The 16,582-nt window shown below is 41.5% G+C and overlaps 1 protein-coding gene across 1 annotated transcript in view; it reads right to left on the bottom strand.

Moving 5' to 3' along the window:
- The window catches only part of CLSTN2 (calsyntenin 2), a 1,488,165-nt gene that overhangs the window by 394,994 nt on the left and 1,076,589 nt on the right, over positions 1-16,582 (bottom strand). Inside the window, exon 6 of the mRNA XM_073625925.1 lies at positions 14,470-14,655. Coding sequence (XP_073482026.1) covers positions 14,470-14,655 — 186 coding nt within the window. The remainder of the gene's footprint in view (positions 1-14,469; positions 14,656-16,582) is intronic.

The raw sequence follows: 16,582 nt of genomic DNA, 5'->3' as shown, positions 1-16,582 counted from the left end.
TCCTCAGAACCAGCGGTGCTCCGTAGCTGTTCAAGGGGCTACGCAAGTACGCAGGCCAAAAGATGCCATGCGGTGCTTGAGCTGGTGTGCTTGGGAGACAGGAGCCACACTGGGGCAGAGGTTCTGTCAGCTCTGCAGGGGCAGGTTCAGAGGTGGTTGACACCACGACAACTTAAGGCAGGAATGGTGGTTTGCGACAATGGCACCAACCTCCTCTCTGCCCTCCGACAGGGACTAATGACCCATGTGCCCTGTTTGGCTCACGTCCTTAACTTGGTGGTGCAGCGGTTCTTGGGCAGGTACCTGGGCTTACAGGATGTCCTGAGGCAGGCCAGGAAAGTCTGTGTGCATTTCCGCCGGTCATATAATGCCAGTGCTTGGCTGGCGGACCTCCAAAAGGAGTTTAACCTGCCCAAGAACCGCCTAATCTGTGACATGCCCACCAGGTGGAACTCAACGTTGGCCATGCTGCAGCGGCTGCACATGCAGCAGAGGGCCATCAATGAGTACCTGTGCGCCTATGGCACCAGGACAGGGAGGAGGCCATGAGGATGGTGAGCAGTGACAGTGCATGCATCAGTGACACTGTCCCCCTTGTCCACCTGTTGGAGCACACGCTGCGTGGAATAATGGACAGGGCACTTGAGGCAGAACAGAGGCAGGAAGAGGAGGACTTCCTTAGCTCTCAAGGCCCCCTTTATCCAGACAGTGTTCCTGTGTGCCCGCCGATCACACAGGAAGAGGAGGAGGAGGAGGAGGAAGATTGTGTCAGTATGGAGGTGGAGCCCGGAACTCAGCATCAGCAGCAGTCTTTAAGGGATCAGTCCCAAGAAACACATGGACTTGTACGTGGCTGGGAGGAGGTGGCTGCGGACCATGTCGTCCTTAGTGACCCAGAGGACTCCGGACCGAATGCCTCAGCAAACCTACGCTGCATGGCCTCCCTGATCCTGCAAAGCCTGCGTAAGGATCCTCGTATTCGTGGTATCAAGGAGAAGGACCAATACTGGCTGGCAACCCTCCTTGATCCACATTACAAGGGTAAGGTTGCAGACCTTATCTTGCCATCGCAGAGGGAGCAGAGGATGAAACATCTTTGGGAGGCCTTGCAGAAAGGTCTGTGCAACGCGTTCCCAGAGACTGGGAGGTTACAAACTCCTGTTTCTGGACAACGTGTTGCTGAGGCCTCGGTCAGTCAAAGAAGGAGCGGTGGAGAAGGTGGCCGTCTGACCGATGCTTTCAGACAATTTTTTGGTCCGCAGCCCCAAGGTATAATCAGTTCCAGCAACCATCGCCAGCGTCTGTTTTACATGGTGCACCGAGGGGCAAGATCTGACTTGGACACCTTTCCCACCGAAAATCCTCTGGGTTACTGGGTCTTGAGGATGGATCACTGGCCAGAGCTTGCACAGTATGCAATTGAGCTACTGGCCTGTCCTGCATCCAGTGTTCTTTCGGAACGCACATTCAGTGCTGCTGGAGGCTTTGTAACCGATCACAGGGTGCGTCTGTCCACCGACTCGGTCGATCGACTGACCTTCATAAAAAAAAATCAGTCTTGGATCACCACCAGCTACCAAGCACCTGATGCTGATGTAACCGAATAATTTTTTTCAGATCCCTTCAAAGACTGCCTATGCTGATGCTGAGTGACTATCCCTGAGTAATTATCCTCTTCCTCCTCAATGATCACGCTGATAGCTTCTAAGAATATTTTTGGTTCTGGGCGCCACCACCAGCGCCTAAGGCCCAATTTTTCAGCCCCTGTTTAACAGGAGCGTGTAATTACAGTTTTTGATGCAATACTTTGCAGCAGGGCTCGTTTCTGCGTTCCAACTAGAGTATCTGTGAGGGGTTGCAGTGTTGTGGCACCAGCACCAGTGCCTAAGGCCCAATTTTTCAGCCCCTGTTTAACAGGGGCGTGTAATTACAATTTTTGATGCAATACTTTGCAGCAGGGCTCGTTTCTGCGTTCCAACTAGAGTATCTGTGAGGGGTTGCAGTGTTGTGGCACCAGCACCACCACCACAACCACAACCAAAGGCCCAATTTTTCTGCCCTTGTTCAACAGGGGCATGTAATTACAATTCTTGATCTAATATTTCACAGCAGGGCCCATTTCTGCACCCACCAAGAGTGAGTGAGGACTTACAGTGTTGTGGCACCAGCACCACCACCACCAAAGACCCAATTTTTCTGCCCTTGTTCAACAGGGGCATGTAATTACAATTCTTGATCTAATATTTCACAGCAGGGCCCATTTCTGCGCCCACCAAGAGCGAGTGAGGACTTACAGTGTTGTGGCACCAGCACCACCACCACCAAAGGCCCAATTTTTCTGCCCCTGCTCAACAGGGGCATGTAATTACAATTCTTGATCTAATATTTCACAGCAGGGCCCTGTGAGGGCTTACAGTGTTGTGGCCACAACAACACCTAAGGCCCAAATTTCTGCTGAGTATATAGGGCAGGCCCCTACTTTCAAACATCTAACTTACAAACGACTCCTACTTGCAAACGGAAGGAGACAACCGGAAGTGAGATGAAATCTACCCCTAGGAAGGGAAATTCTCTCCTGTAAGAGTTAATATGGGAAAAACATTTCTCCTTTCCACTGATGCTTTCCAATCCTTGTTCCACAAAAAAACCCAAATTTTCAAAAAACATTTGTCATTGGGACAAAAAGTGAGGTGAAATCTTCTGAAGAGGAGGACAGACAGCAAAACAAATGTCACAGGGGTGATAACCCTTCCCTATGTTTTCCAAAAAGCTTAAAAAAGATTTTTTTGGCTGGAGCTAAACACGTTAAAAATGTACCCGTTCAAAATTACAAACAGATTCTACTTAACAACAAACCTACAGTCCCTGTCTTGTTTGCACCGCCTGTATACTGCTGTTCAGAGTATATAGGGCCTGGTGGCCCCACACCTTTCCTTATTTTAATTTGGGTGCGGGGTTCCCCTTAATATCCATACAAGACCCAAAGGGCCTGGTAATGGACTGGGGGGTAACCATGCCGTTTGTCTCACTGATTTTCATCCATATTGCCAGGACCCGACATTACATTAAACCCACAAGCAGTTTTAAATGAGATTTTTTCCTTTAAAAACAACATTTTGTGCAGGGACTGTTCTAAACACGGGAAACACGCGCCACTTTACAGGCATACAATAGACACACCCCAGGTACAATATTTAAAGGAATATTTCACTTTTTTTTTTTACTTTAAGCATCATTAAAATCACTGCTCCCGAAAAAACTGACGTTTTTAAAAGTTTTTTTTGCATTGATATATGTCCCCTGGGGCAGGACCCGGGTCCCCAAACCCTTTTTAGGACAATATCATGCAAATTAGCCTTTAAAATGAGCACTTTTGATTTTGAACGTTCGAGTCCCATAGACGTCAATGGGGTTCTAACGTTCGTGCAAATTTTCGGTCCGTTCGCAGGTTCTGGTGCGAACCGAACCGGGGGGTGTTCGGCTCATCCCTAGTAGGGGGTAAGAATGAGACAATGTCATTGAAACGTGACAAGAAAAGACCCCATCGCACCCTTCTGGGAGAGAGGCGTTTAGTCTCAGACAAGAATGTGAGATTCTTATGGTGAGTAAGAATGAGAACCGGCACAGTGGTACCTTTGAGGAGATGTCTCCATTCCTTCAGGGCTAAAATGATCGCCAACAGCTCTCTGTCACGAATCTCGCAATTGCACTCCACAGGTGACAATTTCTTAAAAAAGCAGCCACAAGGGCCTCATTGCTGCCAGAGTACGGAATTCAATGGCGTAGTCGGCAACAGTTCTCGTACTCTGTTCGATGGACATGAGGCACTTGGCAGAAGAAGAGGAGCATTAAATACCTTTTTAAACAAAGACGCAAACTTAGGGTAACTCAAGACAACAGGTTTTTGCGTCTTCCATAGAGGGTTTGCCCAGGCCAAGCGTCTCTCAGAAAGCAAAGATATCACAAAACCTACTTTGCTTCTGTCCGTGGGAAATGCCTGGGGCAGCATCTCGAAGTATATCTTAATCTGGTTGAGAAACCCTTTGCATTGGACTGGATCGCCCCCAAATCGCTGGGGAAGTGGAGCGGAACCAGACATACCTCTTATAGACGTAATACTCAAGGCGGGTGCTTGCACAGAGACTGGCACAGCAGCAGGGACCACCTGCAACTCAGGTTGTACTGGAGCAGCCAGATTGAGTGATTCCAGGTGTGCTGTGTGACTCAGGAGCGTTTGTAACGATATGGCAAACTGATCCACGCAGTGATCTTGCTCATCCAATCTGGAAAAAATATTACCAACAAGTGGATTGACTGCATCTTCTGAATTCATGGCCTTCACCTACTGTCAGAAACCATAAAATCAGACCGAGACAGAAGTACAGTTAAATCACACTTGTTTAATAATAAAGGTAAAAAGAACAAACGTAGTCAAAACATAGCCAAATTTCAGTAACTGGAACGGATAATCAGCCAAGCCAGAAGTCATGGATCAAAGTAGTAGAACAGCAAGCAGGATCTGGAGCCAGAAGGGATGTCAGCAAAGCCAGTCTTTAAACAGGAAAGCAGGAATTTCTTGTGATGTGACCAAGGTGAAGGCAGAGCTCCTCTGGACTGGACGGCTTAAGTAGGCAGGACTGACGAGCAGGATCATCAACAGCTGACTAACTGTGGAAAGAGATGGGAGCTGGCAATTAGCTGATAGCTGAGAGGCCAGCTCAGAGAAGGAAGGGCTGAGCCCAGCCCTGACACTGAGGTGGAGAACATGACATCCTCCTCCTGCCTCTCCATCTCAGCCAACCAGAGGGAGCCCTGTATTTATTGATGGCATACAAGGTTTCCAGTGAATGACTGAGCAGCAACCATTTTTTTTGCCGGAGAGGAAATCATAATTACTGTATACTCTATGTAGCTCATGCTACATACAGTTTAAACAGCATTCCCTATGGGCATATTTGTTAGCGAAGCCATAAGTCATAAGAAACCTGAAACTTTTAAAGCTGAACTTCAGAAAATTAAAAAGTGCTCTGTTGCAGTGGGGCTAAGTTCACAATGCAAGGGATAACTGCTAATTTATGCTTAAAATGCATTTTTACTTACGTAATATTTCACCTTAATGGGCTTATCTGTAATGATCCCTGCAGCCTTTTATCCTGCACTAGAGGTGGGACACTGAGGGGCAGACCACTGCTGGATCATAGGGAAGCACCAATGGTTGGAGTAGTGTAAAATTGGGTAGATAAAAGTGCTCTTGCTAAACTAGACTAAATGAGCAATTACCCCTTGCAATGTGGGGTCGGCCTCTCTGCAAGGGAGAACTATTTTACAGCATGAATAAACTACCCATGAAAATACCAAAGTAGATTTTAAAGGGGTTTGTTCTTCTAGAACAACAATTGAAAGATGCCACAAATGAGCAGGTGGCACTATTGTGGTTTATTTATTATAATGTGCAAATGTCTGAAGATAATGACACCTACCAGTGTACAAATTGTATACCTACCAGTGTACACCTGTCAGGGGAGAAGCTTGTGCGTGCATGTGTAAGTGTGTGTGTGTGGAGGAAGAGGGGTTACCATTGCTGACCTCCTTTTGAGAATGCATGCTGCCTGGCTATGTCTGGTTTTAAACTTCTGAATTCCAAACTCAGAAAACGTATATAAAATGCAATAATAGAAAAGTCATATTTCTTCTCTGTATTGTAGCTTCAGGCCATGGAAGCTAGATCATCAGCATGACAGCGAGGCAACTAGCATGTTTTGAGAGGGACTGTCAGCAATAGCAGCCTACATAACCGTTTCATGATACGTTTACTTTAAGCAAAATTAAAAAAGGATGATATAATGGGACAGAAGGAGCTTATTGGTAAACCATGGTCTGTCTTCAGTCATCAGAAAGTTGTCTCTTTGAGTCTCAATTATGTCCTTGTTGGAAAGTGTTCAGATATTTATGACATTATAGGCCACCTTTTACAGGAAATCTGTCTGCTCCAATCTAGTTTTCACACATTTCTTGGCAAATAAAACCATAATTGAAGTAGAATGTAATTTAAATGGAAATCCTGTCTGTTCTGATAAATTCAAACAAAGAACATGTCCAGTCTTATCAGCAAATAGTGATATGAATTTACCTAAAAAATACAATCACAACCAGCTGAGAAATAAATACAAAACAGATAACTAGTAACCAAAGTTAATAGAATTCACAGTCTGCCTGTCCATGAACAAACATTTGTCTCTGTCAGCAGGGTGACTGCAGGCAGACAGGTCTGGGCTGGCAACCTAGTAGTCATGGCAAATTTTTTTTTTTAGAAAAGTTGGCTTATGTAAAAACCAGGTCAGGTCAGTAAAATACTGGTGAGACAGCAACTATATTCTTGCCTAACCACTAACTTTAACTGGTTACGGAATGGATAAGACCTTCCTCTCTTGGGGCAACAGAGGGCACGCACCCGCTGCAGGGCGGGAACCCAATCCGTGTGGCCGGTGGTCGCTATTGCCACCGCCCACACATGATCGTGTGCACGAGCGCCAGCACAGGGATTTGTGTGTGTAAGCACACAAAACCCTGTGCTGTCAGAGGAAAGGAGACATGTAGTTTGTTCCTAGTAAGTAGCAACAGCGATATGTCTTCTCTCTTACTCAGACCTATCCCCATACACTTAGAACACACTGAAGGAACACACATTTAACCCCTTGATCGCCCCCTAGTGTTAACTCCTTTCCTGCCAGTGACATTTACACAGTAATCAGTGCATTTTTATAGCACTGATCGCTGTATAATTGTCAATGGTCCTAAAAATATGTCAAAAGGGTCCAATCTGTCCATTGCAATGATACAATACCACTAAAAATCGCAGCTCACCGCCATTACTAGTAAAAAAAATAATAAAAGTGCCATAAAAATTGCCATAAATCTTTCCCATAGTTTGTAGACGCTATAACTTTTGTGCAAACCAATCAATATATGCTTATTGCGATTTTTTACCAAAAATATGTAGAAGAATACATATTGGCCTAAACTGATGAAGAAATTTGTTTTTTAACCACTTAAGGACCAGCCTTGTTTTGGATTTTAGGTGTTTACATGTTTAAAACAGGTTTTTCTGCTAGAAAATTACTTAGAACCCCCAAACATTATATATGTTTTTTCTTCTAACACCCTAGAGAATAAAATGGCGGTCATTGCAATACTTTTTTTTGCACTGTATTTGCGCAGCGGTCTTAAAAGCGCACTTTTTTTGGAAAAAATTCACTTTTTTGAATAAAAAAATAAGACAACAGTAAAGTTAGCCCAATTTTTTTTTATATTGTGAAATATAATGTTACGCCAAGTAAATTGATACCCAACATGTCACGCTTGAAAATTGCGCCCGCTCGTGGAATGGCGTCAAACTTTTACCCTCAAAAATTTCCATAGGCGACGTTTAAAAAATTCTACAGGTTGCATATTTTGCGGTACAGAGGAGGTCTAGGGCTAGAATTATTGCTCTCGCTCTACCAGTTGCAGTGATAGCTCACATGTGTGGTTTGACCACCGTTTTCAGATGCGGGCGCTACTCGCGTATGCGTTCGCTTCTGCGCGCAAGCTCTTCGGGACAGGGGGGGTTTAAATTTTTTTTTTTAATTTTTATTATTTATTTTACAATATTTTATTTATTTTTACACTGTTTTAAAAAAAAAATGGTGTCACTTTTATTCCTATTACAAGGAATGTAAACATCCCTTGTAATAGAAAAAAGCATGGCAGGACCTCTTAAATATGAGATCTGGGGTCAAAAAGACCTCAGATCTCATATTTACACTAAAATGCAATAAAAAAAAAGTCATTTAGAAAAATGACATTTGAAAAAATGTGCCTTTAAGAGGCGTGGACGGAAGTGACGTATTGACGTCGCTTCCACCCAGCAGTGTATTGGAGACGAGTGAGCACCATCTTGGCCTCACTTGTCCCCAGACACACCACAGGATAGGATGCGATCACCTCCGCCGCTACCGATGGCTCCGGTAAGCGGCGGAGGGCACCGTATCGCGGCGGGAGGGGGGGGCCCTCTCCCGCCACCGATAAAAGTGATCTCGCGGCGAATCCGCCGCAGGGACCACTTTTATCTGAAAGCCGGCCGCCGCACGAAAACGGGGATACCGGGGTTAGGGCAGCTAGCTGCTGCCATAACAACGATATCCCCGTTCAAACTTAGGATGTACATCGTCGTGCGGCGGTCTTGAAGTGGTTAAAAAAATTTGGGGGATATTTATTATAGCAAAAAGTAAAAAATATTGTTTTTTTTTCAAACTTGTCGCTCTTTTTTTGCTTATAGCGCAAACAATAAAAAACACAGATGTGATCAAATACCACCAAAAGAAAGCTCTATTTGCGGGGGAAAAAGGACGGAAATTTCGTTTGGGTACAGCATTGCATGGCAGTGCTATTGTCAGTTAAAGCAACACAGTGCCAAATTGTAAAAAATGCTCTAGTCAGGAAGGGGGTAAAATCTTCCAGGGCTGAAGTGGTTAAAGAGTAAATCCATCACTGAAAGTATAATCAAAATATATCTTCACCTATTATCATCATGCTCAGATTTTTAGAAAGTCAGATTATTTTATCATCTATTATTTTATCCTATTTATTCTATGTGAGCATAAAATAAGACAGAAATCATTAGTTTATATATATATGACATCTACATGGATATCTGAAGTAAAAATTAAATATGTAGATTTCCCCCTTTATGATCATGTTTGTTAGAAGAAACATTTTCATTATTATTGGGAATAATTAAAAAAGTATTAAAATTGTGTAACAGGTATATATGTGCAGTATTAACTTTGTACCTTTATGTGGAAATGAGTGTAGTCTACACAGGCAAGTAAGCGATTGATGACCAGCTGTTTTTTAGGAACACAACCAGCTAGCAGGAAGCCTCCTTCAAATCTGGTAAAGCGTTAGAGTTGCACCCAACAGTGGAAGTTCCAGTTATCTGCCTCCTCCCTCCATCCGGTGCCACATTTGGCGGTATGTGTAGCTGCTGTCTTTTAATTTTTTGCTGGGGGGGCGGAACTCCGCTTTAAGAACTATGCTCATTAAAGCGCCGGTTACCCCAAAATGTATTATTCCTTTTATGTGTCTGCTGTTACATATACTTATAAGAGAAAGTTTTCTTTGCATTGCTTCCTTTGTGTGAAATCCCTGATGTTGCTGCCAGTCTCTCTGCTTTCCTATTAAAAACTGACTACACTAAGCAGGAGAGCACACCATGGTCAGTTCTCTAATTATGCTGGAAACTCAGTGTGCTCTCCTCCAATGATTAGACTTGTCCTGACAAACCTCCCCTGCACAGCCTGTCACTGGAAAGCTCAGTGTGTTGCTGCTTCTCCTCTCCCCAGCTCTTATGCAGCTGAGAACAGAGGGAATGTGATCACTTTAAAAAAGGTATTTAAAATGTTTGTTTTTTTTTAACATCTATACAAAATGTTTTGCCTTTAATTTCCATTTTAAACTGAATGGCTTGTTTTACAAGGTGATCAATTACAATAACTTGAAATAGCATGTGTAGTGGTTTTTGTGACAATAATGAGGTCCAATGAACCCCAAACTGTGTAGGGAGGATGTGCTGAACTCAGTGCTACCCTTATTTTAACCAGTTACTAAGTCTGTGGCATTAGATTTAAGTTTTATTTTCACAGGGCCAGGCAGAAGCACAAGTCACATGCAGGCTATAATACATTTTATTAAACTTCTTAATAAGAAATCTGTAAACATTCTCATGGTATCATAAATCCCGTTTAGCCAGAATCCGTACAGCTGTCAAAAAGCCCAGTCATTAATGGCTGATTGGAGGCCATAAAATCCATTAGCAGGATGTCTCTTAATCCAAGCCCTGTAATAGCTGTTGTAAAAATGGCCAAGAAGGACCCCTAAAAGGCTATCCACTGATCATAAATTGCTGATACCCATGTGAATCTGGTTTAACTTGACCTGAAACTACGCTTTTAATAGAACCCATGTCTCAAAATGTATTCTGATATGATAAAATTATAGTAATAAGCATTTACCCAAATGTACAAGAAAGTAATAATTAGCGTGATATCAGACATGCCTATGCCATAATGGCTGGCGTTTTGGGCACATTACAAGATTTAGGATAATGGACATAAAATCAATATCATCTTTGATATCTATCAAATTGTGATTTCATTCTATTCAATAACACATTGGTTGTTGGACTAGAAAACAAGGCCATCTGGAAATATTGGTACAGTTAAATAAACTGGCACTGATGGTGTGGCAGCTGACGCATCATACAACACTTCAACACCCCTCAGCACACTCCTCAGATCCTTTGATTAGTTATGTTATTTCTTTAAACGCTATCCTTGGGAATTTAAGATGGCTGCATCTTCAGCTTTACTGCTCATTTTTCCATCAACATCATGCCAGATTGCTAAGGGTCATTTATGAGAGCTTATCACACCATACCTTATCACATCAGACTGGACAATGGACTGGATTTTACCGGAGCCAAAGACCAGACCAAGTTTGTTAAGTATTTATTTTCTTTTGTTAATTGTTTATTTGATAATATCTTTTTTTATAAATATTTTATTGCACTGTTTTTTCCTTTTCTTTCATTAAAATGATATTTAAATATTGTTAAATACTTTGAAAAGCAACCCCTACCATATTTTTCTATTACCTTCCTGTCTGCAAAACAGTGACATTCCTAAAGATTTGAATTGTTATTGCAAATGCAGTAAAAAGTGCGTGTTTCCACTAAAACATGTGATGGTAGCTATTGTTTGTGTGTGTAACTTGTTAACTGTGGAGTTAACAAACCCGAGTAATGAACATGCTGAGTCTGCTAGCACTTTGCTTGTTGAAAATCTCTGGGCAGTGTGAGAGTGAGCTATCGTTACAGTTTTTAACCTATTTCATCATTTATTATAGTCAAGAACAAAAAGTAAAATGTTCCTTTTTTTAAGGTTAATGAAAAATTGCATATTTAAACTGTGATTTTTAACTAGCAGGAATTCTCAGTAATTTTTTATTTGTCCTGACTTTTTGATGAAAATCAAATCTGTTGCTCAATAGATGAAGCTGCAGTTTACAGACACACATGCATGCTTCATTGCAGTGACTCCATGAGATGGCTTTCTGGGATTTTAGTTACACAAAATGAAAAAAAGACAGGCAGCTCGCTTGAGTCTACTACTTGCTCTACTTGAGTAGATAATGCAATAAGTGAGCCTCCCTGGCGGTATGATTTTTGCGTCTCAAAGCGGTGCAATTATTTTGTACAGAAATTTGGCGTTTTATATTGTACGCCTGTAATGCCGCGTACACACCAGCGGACTTTACGGCAGACTTTGCCCGGCGGACGGGATTTCGTTGGACAATTCGATCGTGTGTGGGCTCCAGCGGACTTTGTTTTCTCAAAAGTTGGGCGGACTTAGATTTGAAACATGTTTCAAATCTATCCGACAGACTCGAGTCCGGTCGAAAAGTCCGCTCATCTGTATGCTAGTTCAACTGACAAAAAGCCACGCTAGGGCAGCTATTGGCTACTGGCTATGAACTTCCTTGTTTTAGTCCAGTCGTACGTCATCACGTACAAATCCGTCGGACTTTGGTTGATCGTGTGTAGGCAAGTCCATTCATTCAGAAAGTCCGTCGTAAAGTCCATCGAAAAGTCCGCCGGGCAAAGTCTGCCGTAAAGTCCGCTCGTGTGTACGCGGCATTACTCTTAGCAATAACACACTTAAATCTGTCCAAACAAGAGTTTGGATATCCCGGGTATGATAAAGTTTGAAACACAAAAACATAAATTATAATATAATAAATAAATATAAATAATTATAAACAATAATAATATAATAATAATAAAATTAATTTCCCCACGATTCACTATCGCGCAAATATGCAAGTGTTCTAATTTACTATCACTGTTTTCTAGCTGGTGTAAAACCACTTTTGATGTAAAGGGACACTTTTTGGTTGCTATGGACAATCTCCAGTTTCCAGGCAGAAAGAACAGTATATATAATATAAAACTGCATGCAGGGCACTGGACAAAGCACTAGGGACAAAAGGGATGTGAAATAATTTCATACAGTAATGTAATCTGTAAGATTACACTGTACTGTATGTGTTATGATTTTTCAATTTTTTGAATTTGCTGCCAGGCTCCGCCCCCCATGCATTGCAACGCTCGCAGGGAACGGAGCCCGGCACAGAGAGGACAGAGTCCACGGACACAGCGGGGGGGGGACATCGCAGGATTCTGGGGACAAGGTAAGTACACCGCCAGGGAGGTTAATATAGATATTGTGATAAGTATATAATACTGATAGTATTATCAGATGGATTCTGATATTTAACCCCTTTCCGCCGAGCATACGCAGACGTGCGGCCTCAGCTTTCGGGGGTTATACCGGGATGATGCCCGCAGCTGTAGGCATCATCCCAGTACTGTTTTTTAGAGCCAGCGATCGGCTTTCCAGATATAACAACCAATGCGGCTAAAAACCGCTCGGATGTTATACCGGAGGAGCGGGAGGGGACGTCCCCCCCTCCCGCCGCCTCCCGCCACTCTTACCGGGCCTCCCGTTCCATCTGGAGGCCCGATGACCAATCCGCCACCTCTGGCGGCTATTGACAGTCTGGAATGAAGCCGTGAGTGGCTTAGTTCCAGCCTCCTAATCGTAAACACAGAAGCGACTTCATGACAACACTTCCGGTTTACCCGGCTGCCAATGGTGCCGGTTTAAAAAAAATATACAGTATTCAGAATCGCCGAAAACAGCGATCTGAATACTTTGAAGTGCAAAGGAGGGATCAGGGGTCTTTTAGACCCCCGATCCCCCCATAAAGAGTACCTGTCACCACCTATTACTGTCACAAGGGATGGTTTACATTCCTTGTGACAGCAATAAAAGTGATCAAAATGTTTTTTTTTTTTTAAAACACAATTTATTAATATAAAAATAAATAAAATAAATAAGAAAAAAAAAATTTAAAGCGCCCCTGAGCTCGCACAGCAAAGAAAATGCATACGGAAGTCGCTCCCGCATATGTAAACGCTGTTCAAATCACACATGTTAGGTATCGCCGCGATCGTTAGAGTGAGAGCAATAATTCTAGCACTAGATCTCCTCTGTAACTCTAGCCTGGTAACCGTAAAAAAATTTAAGTGTCGCCTATAAAGATTTTTAGGTACCGTAGTTTGTCGCCATTCCACGAGTGCATGCAATTATAAAGTGTGACATGTTTGGTATCTATTTACTCAGCGTAACATCATCTTTCACATTATACAAAAAAATTGGCCTAACTTTACTGTTTGTTTTTTTTTAAATTCATGAAAGTGTCCCTTTTCCCAAAATGTTGTGTTTAAAACACCGCTGCACAAATACCGTGTGATATAAAATATTGCAACAATCGCCATTTTATTCTCTAGATTCTCTGCTAAAAAAAAAATATATATATATATATATATATATATATATATATATATATATATATAATGTTTGGGGGCTCTAAGTAATTTTCTAGCAAAAAATACAGATTTTAACTCGTAAACACCAAATGTCAAAAATAGGCTTAGTCATGAAAGGGTTAAAAAAAAAAAGTGTCTCACTTAATGCAGCTCGAGTTATTGATTTCTGCAAAGAGATCTCTAGAATAAGGCATGATTGGATGATGATAATCAGCAGAGCTTCACCCCATTCACTGAAAGCAGAGCTTCACCACATTGGCTAAGCTCTGGGGAAAATGAGTGCATTTGTACTCCACAGTCTATTTGCCTTTAGTATATCCACCCCAAAGTGAAATAACCTGCACCTACAGACACAAAAGGAGCTCTTTGCCTAGAAAAGTACTTTAAAAAGTTGAATGACAAGATTATTAGATGTGTGGATGTAACTTTAGCTGGACCTGCAGTGCCAGATATCTGATGACTTATACCTCCACCCCTTCCTATCATAAAAAGTATTGCAGATGAGAAAGGTTAGACGGTTGCAACTTCTAATTCTTTTATTTGGCCAAAGACCAGACCTTTTCTGGGGTATTCCTCTCTAAATTTGTGATGGAGAACAACAGAAAAGCAGCAAGGCATGATATATTTGTAATGCAGATTAGATATATTGTGTTTAATATTTGCAGACATGAATTTGACAGAATTGATAAGTTTACTGAGGAGCAGTTCTGCTACTGGTTCCTTGTGGGCAGGTGCTTTAAAATTCCAGGCCAGGTGCAAAATGTAATAACATATAGAATGTGGTAGAAATCATCATTCTTTTGTAAGCTTCAAACACAAAAATATCAATTACACAAAGCAACTACATCCAGCAGTGATCCCTCTCCTCCAGCATCTACATTTATCCACAAAGAGCTGCTTTCTAAGTTAGAATCTTTAATGCAAATAGGAATTATAATGCTAACTCCCAGTATGACAGTATAATAGGAATCTAGACTTACCACACGATTTTTGCAAGGATGTATCTGAGTATGATTTACGATCACAACCTTTTCCAACATGATTGGCCCGCAGTTCAACACTAGTTCGTACTGAGGATACTGGTCCATCACAGGTCTCCAAATGGATATTCGGAAATAGTGCAACACTTCCAGAACCAATGTTGTATTCAATCCTTTTCTCCCAATCTAAAGTAGAATAAAGAAATAATATAAAAATGTATTAAACGTGTTAAGTGCCAAAGAGATTCTATACTTCTACAATAGTGCCCACTGTTAAGCCAATCCAATGTACACCAAAAGACTTAGAAACATAGAAACAAAGATCAAGTGGTCCATTGAGTCTGCCTCATTTTTTTGTAATTTATACATGTTTTATATTTTTTTTTGTTAAGATGGTTGTAAATCTTAATCATAAAATCTGAACTAAGCACATACTGTATATCTGTACTGTTTACTTATCTCTCCCTAAAGCTCTAAGTGTCATTTCTTTCTGGAGCTTTGTTCCTCTGGTATCAGCATGAGTCACTTCAGAGAAGTTTTCCCGACATATGAGATCAATTTGTGATGGAGAGGGAGCTCAGCACACAGCTTGTCTATTCACAACACAGCTCTGTATCTTTCCTTATCTTTTGTGTGTTGTGTGAAGGGGGTGTGCCTTTCCTCCAATCAGCTCTTCCAAGCTTTGCCTGCAGCTCCCCCCCCCCCGTCTCCTGACAGATGAAGAAAGATTTTACTACAATTCTGCCCATTTTAAGCGGTGTAGGTAAGAGAGGACTGCAGATAAACATGTAAAACTTATGTAGGAGGATGTGTTTAATCTCTGTGTATCATCTGAGGCTGTTCACTTCATTGGGTAAATGAGAGGGTTTACAACTATGTTAACTATTTTGTCTGAGTATAGATCTCCTGTATGTTTGTTCCAAGCATGTTTGAATCCACTTACTATTGACTGACTCACTACCTCTGCTGGTAATTTATTCCAAGCATCAACTACCCTTTCAGTAAAATAATACTTTCTAAGATTAGTTTTGAACTTTTCTCCTGCTAGCTTAACGTCATGTCTCGGTGTTCATTATTTTGGCTTCATATTGAAAATACTGTCCTTCTGAATTTTATTTACCCCCTTGATGTATTTAAAGGTTTCCTTCATATCTCCCACTCCCTTATTTCCTTCACGTTGTACATATTATGTCTCTCCTGACTTACGTAAGGTAAAAGCAACTTTTTTTTCCCAGTTTCTGAATTATAGAGGATGCAGATAAATGATTTTAACTGCATTTTAGTGTTATTTATTTATAACTGTTAAGTGCTAGAGTAACAGTATGTAAAATGAGATGCCTGATGTGGCACATAATCTTATATAGCTGGCTCATAACTCACCAATCCCATATCCCTCACAACTGAAAGTGACCAAGGAGGGAAATAAAATATACATAAACTATAACATTTTAATGACAACTTTGCTATATGATAGAACATGTTATTTCTCTCGGTGAATGTTGTTAGTTATGCAAGGGGATCACTGCCAAAAACTAGTTTTAGCATTATTTTCACAATAAAGGAGTAAGGCTACTGAAAGCAAGAGGCTGCATAATAGAACTGCTACAACCACTAACATGCTGAGAGGGGAATTTACCAAAACTGGAGCAGACAGAATCTTGAGCAGCTGTGCATGGCAACCAATCATCTTCTGCCTTTCATTTCTAAAACTTAACAGAGCACACTGAAAATAAAAGCTGATTGGTTGTCATGCAGAGCTGCTCCAAATTCTGTCTGCTTCAGTTTTGATAAATTCCTTCCTGAGCGTGGAATGCCATATGCTGTAGATAGTCTGTATTAAAGCTTTTTTGACTGCCTTTATTTTAAGTTGGTTTCCATAAAAGCATAACTAAAGGCATTTTTTTTCAGTTTTGGACAGAGTAGAGATGGATTAGAACACCTGTCAGTTTGTATTGTTGTCTGTGCCCCTGTTAAGGAGATCCACCCTCTATATTTGTCCTGTTTACCATTATCATTGAAAGTGAAAGTAAAATAAAAAGAAAATGCTAATTTTTAGAGTTGTTCCCAGAAAAGTAATAGAGGGGAAATCTTCCAATGGAGCCACTAGTGCTGG

This window comes from Aquarana catesbeiana, linkage group LG04, assembly GCF_042186555.1.
Source record: "Aquarana catesbeiana isolate 2022-GZ linkage group LG04, ASM4218655v1, whole genome shotgun sequence".
Lineage (NCBI taxonomy): Eukaryota > Metazoa > Chordata > Amphibia > Anura > Ranidae > Aquarana > Aquarana catesbeiana.
Note: the sequence above shows the minus strand (reverse complement) of the source record. Positions and strands in the feature narration are given on the sequence as shown.